General features: G+C 41.0%; 1 protein-coding gene across 1 annotated transcript in view; it reads left to right on the forward strand.

Moving 5' to 3' along the window:
- The window catches only part of SF3B2 (splicing factor 3b subunit 2), a gene marked incomplete in the record, with an annotated part of 1007319 nt that overhangs the window by 346269 nt on the left and 651934 nt on the right, over positions 1-9116 (forward strand). The window contains 1 exon segment of the mRNA XM_044075829.1: positions 1511-1708. Coding sequence (XP_043931764.1) covers positions 1511-1708 — 198 coding nt within the window.

A 9116-nucleotide genomic window follows, 5' to 3' on the forward strand; every position in this document is an offset into this window, starting at 1 on the left:
TAATATAAATCATTGTCTTATGTGTTTTATTAATCATTATAATCATGTTTTAGCTCATTTATGAATATGACTTCAGCTTCTTTCATCTAGATTTTCATTAAGGTGTTATATGCACCCGTAGTATAGCTGAAAGAAAAGACAGTTTCATTCTAAAATTAAAATCCATTGATTTCAAAATATTATTAATGTTAAAGCAATATATCAATAGGTGTTTTGGTATGTGTTTTATTGTTGTTGCTTCAGCAAAGATGCAAGAAAGATGGACTATGATCATTATCGTTGTGGCTCTCTGTTTTAGTCTAGATGTACTACTTTAAATAGTGACGTGAGCCCGTTTGATCTGTGTATTAACTAATTAAAATATTGGTGTTGTTCAATGAATTTTCCGCCTTTCCAACTTAAGTATTTAGAGTGAAGAAGGCACTTTCATTAAAACATCTGATGGAAGTGGGTGTCCTGTAGCTCCTTTTCTGTCTCCAAATAAAGATTTATCCTTTACAAGCGTTATCAGGTGGTAGCCGTTTGGTATTCTACAGCATTGCAGCAATTTTGGATGGTTCTAAGCGTTTGATACTACACTTGTTTCCAGTATATATATATATATATATATATATATATATATATATATTAAATTATATATATATATATATATATGTAAAGTTTACATCTCTTTTTCTCAAAGGTGCGTTGTCTTAGTACCTCCCAAGTTCTTATGGTGATTCCATCCCATAAGTTCCAGTGTCTAGACAAGAGCAGCTTAAATACACAAGTTATGTACGAACCAGAACATTAGATTTAGCTGGTTCTGTCTAGACAGTGGAAGCGCTCTCCAACCTGCCTCCTCCAAATTTCTGTGTCTGGTGGAGTCTAGAGGAACATCAGAGATCTTGCTGTTTGGCTGTCTGGTTTTAAAGTCTCCTTGGTTCATAATCTTTCCAAGGTCACTACTACCATGTTCTTTATTCACTAGATCTGGAAAATCAGTGGTGGAAGTGTGTTACAGGATATGGGAGGTGCTCAACCCACTGAGAGTTTCTTGCTGCCGTTAAAACCGAACCACCTTCAGTGACCAGTCCAGCAGTTCCTGTGTCTGGATAGATACTAGCTAAATATGATGTTCCGGTTAAGTACATGACTTGCACATTTTGCTTCATTGGTTTGTGTTTTTATATAACTGATTAACAATGACTAAATACCATCCTTAGTTTGTACATATGCAAGTTTTAGTATAGTAGTAGTTTTACTAATGTTCTTTAGCTTCTTTAACTTTAGTGAAACTATTAAAGTCCTAAAGCAATGAACTTTTTTTAGAGTTCACTTTTTATTATTTACTATTTAAGTGGCTAATTTGTTTATTCACTGCACGCAGTAGCTGCAGCTTATTGCGTAAATCTGATTGCGATTTACGTGTACTTGCCTAGTCCTGTTTAGGAAGTGCTTCTGACGTATCTTTCGTAATATTTTAGACTTCAGATAACCATTTGGTGATTTTTAGGATTTTATTTTGCAGAAAAGTCGCAAACGTAGGAACAGGAAAAAGAAGAAGAAGTCTTCTGACAAAAATGAAGATACTTCCGAAGAAGCGGAGGAAAAGCCGAAAGATACTGAAATGCTTCCTGAAGATGTAGAAATAGAGTATGTCACAGAAGACCCAGAAATCCTTGACCCCAACTTCATCTTTTTCAAGAGGATATTTGAAGCATTTAAGGTAAAACTGCAGACTTCTGTTTTAGGGTAAAACAAATTCTAAACAGATATTTTTGAATTGTTCTTTTTTTGTCCTGTTTGATTTTGGAACATATATTAAGATGTATTGAGGCAGTGAGAGTAAGATGTGCTTAAGGATCCCACTCCATTCACTTCTGTCACTGATTGAAATGGTCACTTACAAAATGGTCCTATTCTGCTGTTTCTTTGTTACCCCTATTAAACCATTGCTGCTTGGCACCATCCTAATTTCATCTCTTTCACATTCCACATTAACTTCACTGTTTTCTTCACCTCTGTAGTAAGATGTATTTCATATCGAAAGGTGCAAAGAAGTGAGATTTCTTAATGCAGAGTGTACAGGCGGCCACCTCTTTGGTATACTTTTAAGCATAGCTGCTGCCTTAAGAAAGTTAACATAAAGTACAAAACATAATTATACAGGATTTACACAATACTCATAAATCAGATCCTGCTACTGTTTATTTCTCTGCATCTGACAAAATTGGGAAAGTTGCATCTTCGGTATGCTAATGATTTGTAAGGATTCAACGTTATTAGATAAAAATAAATAGGTTTATACATATTGTGCATTAGCTGTTGGGACATTTAATTGTTTGATACATGCAGGTTCTTACTAAGCTTATGGGCAAAACAGGCCATCGGGAATCTCAGCCACATCATCCAGTACTGGTGAGAGTAGCATTGCCTGTCATTAAGTAGATTTTCTCCATATATTCCTGGTGAAAAATTTGGGATCACCCATCCAGTCATTTAGACTGGTTTTAAAGGTCGTTAGGGAAGTACTCTTCTTAATGGGTAAGGACAGCATATTCCAGACAATGGAATCCATTTCCTTAGACTTTTGTAAAGCTAGCCTTCCTCCACAGGTCCTACTTGCCTCCTACAGAGCCACAATTGAGAACGTACTGACAAACACCATCATTGCATGGTATGGAAATTGCTCTCGAGCTGATAGGAAGGCACTAGATAAGATGTCATTAAACAGGCCACAAAAATCATTCGCTCCAACCTTCAATCCCTACAGGACATGTATTCAAACAGATACTAATGGTAGAGTCTGATAACTATTGAGGGATGTACACCATCCAGCTTATGGACCTGTTCAGACTCCTGCCAACAAGGAAGCGCTACAGAAGCATTAGCTGCAGGACATCCAGATTCCACAACAGCTTCTTCCCACATTCTATCAGGCTGCTGAACAAAAAACCCATAGCCTAACATGCTAAATGGGTAAAATATTAATGTGCAATATGTCGTTTACATAACTCTGCATAGCTCGCTTTATATGTCTCTAGCTGCACTATGAAAACTAAGTTTATGGCATATATTGGTGGTGGGTAAGTTTTACATGTGTGCCTCTCATTTATAGTACTGTTTTTTATATACTTATATTTCTACAGAGTCTGTTCCTGTTTGTTTTGTTTCTGCTGTAAAAAAAAAGTTTTCAGTTGTTTTACTGTGTTAATATCTTATTTTAATTTTTTTTTATACTATTTACTTTTTTATTAATTTAACCTATTTTCCTTTTGTAAACTGTCATTCTTATGGTATGAGCCTGAGTATCAAAATTTCTTGCAGTGATGCACAATTTTTCCTCTGTTTTAATCTGTATGACAGTAAAGTTTACTTTGACATGTTGGGTTAGGTGTCTGACTCACCATCTGGTCTTGATGTGAGAGGTACAGTGGGTGTTAGCTTTGCCACCTGTTTTTTTTAAGTGAGAGAGTGCTGGGTAATTCATAACACTGAAAGCTAAGTAGAGATCTTCGCTCAGGAGTCACAGACTGAGTAGAGTGAGAAGAGATGTTAGTCTTTTCAAGTGTCTTAGGGTACTGAGACCTGAAATCTTTGTAGAAAGGAAATGTTGGTCTTACTAGCTGGTGTAGGTGCTTGGTGAGGTGCATGCTGAAGGGTGCATTATGTTCAATAAAAGGCCGTTTAAGGGGTGAATAAAGTGGGGCTGTTATTTTTTAGACTTTGAGGAGATGTCAAGAAGGATAAGCTCTGAAAGACAGAAGGATTTTCTAACCACTGCAGAGACATGGTGGTCAGAAGAGGGTGTTATCAACATGCATACCAAAGTCTCGGATGACTGCGCTAAATTTAAGTGGAATGTCTTGTATATGTACGAAAGAAATTTTATTCTGCATTTTTTGTTAAGGGTAAGCTCAAGATTAATACACCAAGTATTTGTTTGATCCAGCTCTAGCTGGAGAATTTGAGTATCAGAATTGTGTTTGATAAAACTTGGTTAGCTACTGTCCCTTGATATCTGCTTTTATGTCACAAAAATGAATGCCAAAAGGAGGAGGACCCGGATCAGAGCCTTGGAGGACTTCAAGCAAAAAGTGCCCCCCCTTAACTTTATGAATTTTTTTGGTCCAGCAAACTATATACATGTTCTTCGTGTTTCACTGTTGCAGTCTGCCTGCAGGTAGCCCTGAGCCAGCCTGAATACCAGAGTCTTGGATTCCTGCGTCGGATGCTGTTTCTTCTTCCATGACGTAAGGTTAAATTAGGGTGCTTATAAAACATGCAGCTGACGTCATTACATCAGTCTTTCTTGCCTTGCAGTGCCCGAAGCAGAAACAGTTTGCAAGTGTCGGTTGGCCGACTGACTCCTGAAATTTTCGTTTCGAGTTTCAGAACCGAAGTCTTCAAAAAAAAAGATAAGTACCCTGGGGATCTTTTTTCTTGCTCCAGCCGATGTCAGTAAAAGTTAACAATTGTCTGTCTTGTGGAAAGCAAATACCTCATAAAGATTTTCATTCGTACTGCATTCCCTGCTTACCACCACCACATCCCGCACTGTCGGTTTTGTGCCTTGTTCAACCCCGCAGAACTATTCTCCGGTGCGATGGGCTACTATTTGCTATGCAAATTATTTTGGTACTCTCTCTATAACTGGGTATTGCCCCCAAAATGGCTTCGGTAAGCAAACCAACTACCGATCTTCCAAAAAAAGTAAGGCTAAAGACAGAGACAGACCACCTAGGTCCAAAACTGCCGAAAAAACGTAAGGATAAAGACAGAGACAGACCACCTAGGTCCAAAACTGCCGACGACGCTTCCGTTAAGCTAGTCCGCCGGTACTCAGTGAGGCTCTTTCGCAGTCCCTGATACCTGCTTTTATACTTTAGATTACGCTTGGCGTCTGGCTGGAGGACTCCATTCGTAGTCCAATGCTGCTTACGAAAGATGGCACTTCTTCGACTATGGAACCTGCGGATGTCTCTACCTTGGATGGGGTCCACAGAGGCCGCTGTACACAGGCACACAGCTATAGAGGATGTATTCAGGCCTACAAGGTAGACTTGTGACATTTTAACCAACGCCATCATCTTATCATTTCAGGCCTAAAACTGCGCACCATGCCTAGAAACTTGACGTCCAAACTGCATGCTCAGCCCATATGCCTATTAACAAAAAAACAAAATGCTTTAGAATGGCTAGAAGATCTTTATGTGCAGCCTTCATTAGGGAAAGCCAGCCTTCCCCATCTAAGAGACCTAGAACTGATTTTCCTTCTGATTCTTCTGATCAGGAATCTGATATTTCTGATGTTCTTCATGTTTCACTGTTGTAGTCATTACATTTGGGTAATCCTGCTGGCAGGTTGCCCTCAGTCAGCCTGAATTCCAAAGTCCTGGGTCCTGGCCAGTTAAAGAAATAGCAAGCCCCCTTCCCTGGCGTCAGGTCGGTCAAATTATAAAAGATGCAGCCAACGCCATTTCTCTTCTAGTCTTTTCTTGCTTACGTGGTCCCCGAAGCAGAAGCACGGGTATGCATAGAATTGGTCGTGGCCAACTCCTGAGATTTTTAGGTGGTTTACAATTTCAGATCCGAAGTCTTCAATAAAGCTAAGTACCCTGTTGGGAAAACTTTTTTCTTGCTCCAGACCGATGTCAGGTAAAGTAAGTAATTGTATTTCTTGTGGAAAGCAAATACCTCATAAGGACTTGTTTCTGGTTGTCGGTTTTGTGCTAGATTTAACCAAGCACTATTAAGCCAGTTTAATTATCCAGAAATGTTGTCTGATAGCCATCCGACTACCGGAGTTCACAAAAAACGCAAAGAAAAAGAGAGACAACCGAAGCCCAAAACCAACAAAGCTTCTCCTAAGCCATTCGCCGGTTCTCAGTGAGGTGCTTTTGCAGCCCCTGACGCCTGCTACTTTAGAGTCGCAGGCTGCTACACTGATAACTCCTCACGCGGGAGTAGGCCATGCCATGCTGGAAACTCAAGGTATTGGAGCCTTTGGATACTGGTATTCCTTCAGATGGGTCTGGAGCCGCAGAGCAGGCACTGGCTTCTGAGGGTGTACTCAAACCTAAACATCTTTATATTAAACCGACTTCAGCTTCAAAGGCAAAGACTAAAGTGCATTCTAAAGCAAAGAAACAAACTCAAGAGCCATGTGGACAGGTCTCTATGCCCAAAAAACAGATGCTCAAAATGGCCTTAGACTTGATTACCTTGATCAGGGGTTCCCATCCCACTCCTGATAAGAGGCCTAGGCAAGAGACAGACTATGAATCTTCAGATCAGGTTTCTATTTCTTCTGATTGCTCTTCTGATCAGAAATATTCTCTTCCCCCCTATGAGGATTCTGATGCTGAAGAATCTATACCTTCAGCTTCTCCTCCAGAGGACTATTCTTTTGGTGAAACCTTGCATACCATGAGGGAGCATTTCCACTGGGAGAGCCAAGACTTTTCAGAATCTACAAAGAGGCTCAGGGATTTCCTTTACTACCTCAACACAGGCCACTAGCAATTCCACCAGTGTTAGACATTGTGGATGATGTGTTTTCGGAGTCTAGTCTTATCCCTGAATCCTTACCTCCAGCTCCTGTTAAGCCTGACAGATATTACAGGTTCCTGACTCTTCTCACTTTCAAATTCCTTTTTAAAAAACCCTGCTGCAGACCCAGAAACTAGTTCACAGGGTCCCAAAGGAGTTGAGGCTTCGCTGCAAAAACCCTACCCCTCTGACAGGGATTCTGGGGCACTGGATAGATGGGGAAAAAAGGCTTTACACATCTGCTACCTTGGCTATAAGGGACGTAAACTGTCAGGGTTTCATATACTCTCAAATATCAGCAACATGTCATGGCATTGCTTAAACAGAAAATGTTACATAAACTCTGAATGTGCAGAAAACAAGGAAATGCAGGATTTATTGCATGCAGGTGAGCAAGTTGGAAAGCATAACTTTGCAATGTGGTTTTGATTCTTTGGGAGGCCTCCTGCAGGGCCGCAAGAGTTATAGGTTCTGTAATTGGAGGCATGCTGCGGATTAAGGGAACAAAATCTTCTGAGGTAGCATGTCCCAAATCTAAATTATTAGATGCATCTTTTACAGCACATGATACTCTTTGTTTTGGTGTTAAGGCAGAAGAGGTGTTAAAGAAAATGGAGGACAAAGCTAAATCTGCAAACTACCAAAGATTTCTTAGAAGTACCACAGCCACCTAGGTTTTAGTAGACAGTGGCCTACAAAAAATCTGGTCCTTTCAGCTGTGTCAGACAGACCTCAAAGGGGCAGATCAGATGATGCCCTAGAGGCAGAATCCTGTAGGCGCCCAAGATTCATACAGGTCAGCAATGGGGTGCTTCTACACTCCAAAGTTGGAGAAAGAAGACAAATCACAAATCCATACAGGAAACCGGTCCCAATGACGTCCCCTGCCTGCACCAATCACTTCTATCTCCTGGCAGCAGCACCCCTTAGGGAAAATTAGCACTTTTTTCTCAAAATTGGCACATTCTGAATTACCAGGATTTTGCCTTAATGTCTACTCTAATGAGGATTCCGATGCAGTGAGGATTCCATTTCCCTCTGCTTCCCCCTCCAGAAGATTTTTCTTTTGGTGAAATCCTTACTACTCTCAGGAAGCATTTGGCTGGAGAAAGCCAGGATTACTTTTGACTCCAAAAAGAGGCTTAGGGAACTCTTACTCCTTTCCACAACGCACAGGCCTTTTTTAAGCTATCCCACTCCTGTTTACGGACATTTAGCAGATGATGCTTTCTTGGGAATCTAGCCTTTCCTCCAGACACCTTTACCTCCAGAATCCCAGAAAACCTGACCGGTATTACAGAGTACCTGACTCTCTACAAGTTCACACTCTTACCCAAGAATCTATTCTTGGCATCCCAGAGACCATTTCCTGAGGACCAAAGGGCATTAAGGCTACTGTTGGCAAAAATCCTTCCCTTTCTGATAGAGATTGTAGAGCCTTAGACAAATGGGATAAGAAAGGTATACACTTCTGCTACTTTGGCCATTTAGAGGGCTTTGAATTGCCTATAGCTTCATATAAGTTAAAGTACCATGCAGCATATTATGGGACTACTTAAACAGAAAGAAATTATGTTGATTCCTGACTGTGCTTTGGAACACACAGAATTACACAGGATTTAATGCATTCAGCAGAACGGGGAGGTGGTAAAACATGCTTAACTTTGCAATGCACGGTTTTAACTCTTTAGAAGCGGCATCTTGCAGGGTTGCTGTCTGCTGGGTCCTGTACTTAGAAGGCATGTTTGGCTTAAGGAGCAAAACTTGCCAGATCATGTTAAAGCTAAATTACTGGATGCTCCCTTAAACCAAGACAATAAAGCAGAAGTCCTGAAAAAGATGGAGGAAAAAGCTAAATCTATGCTAACTGTTAGATTTCCTTCAAGTACAGCCTCCCAGATTTAGTAGGCATTGGCCTTCGTGGTCCTTTCTAGTCTCTTCCAGGGCGCTACTCTATTGGTCCAAACCCCAGAACAGCAGACCACCTAGGATTTACAGTCTCAGGCTGCAGCACAGGCCCCTGGCTGCAGCAGTAGAGGTCTCCCCACTCCCAAAGCAGGGAGTAGAAAGGCAACCCCCCCCTACAGAAAAATGGCACAATGACTTAACATTAACCCTTCCAAGTCCTGCTCAACTGCTTGCTCCCTTAGGAGGAAAGCTTGCCCTGCATGCAAAAAACTGGGAACTCATTGGGACCAAAATTGTGGTTTTGAATACTGGTTTTGCACCAAGGATACAGATTTACACCTTACCACCATCCCCGGCGGTTGCATTACAGACCTACCCCCAACCCCAAATCAGTGGGCAGGAGAGTACATAGCAGGTTCTCTCTCTTCTATGTATCAGAGGCTGTTTCTGCACTGTCCCAGCAGGAAAGAAAGAAGGGACTAGGTTTTGCAAAACTTTCCTGGTACCCAGAAAACATTCCTGCCAGCCCTATCCTGGACCTCCTATTCTAAACTACCTTTTTGGTAAGAAGCCAAAATTCCAAAATTTTAACACATCAACAGCTAGCTTCCTATGCTAGGCCAAAAGATGCCTGGTTGGCAGCAGCAGACTTAAAAAGGAAGCTTGCACATTCC

This window comes from Protopterus annectens, chromosome 6.part1, assembly GCF_019279795.1.
Source record: "Protopterus annectens isolate FY-2018-M chromosome 6.part1, PAN1.0, whole genome shotgun sequence".
Classification (NCBI taxonomy): domain Eukaryota; kingdom Metazoa; phylum Chordata; order Ceratodontiformes; family Protopteridae; genus Protopterus; species Protopterus annectens.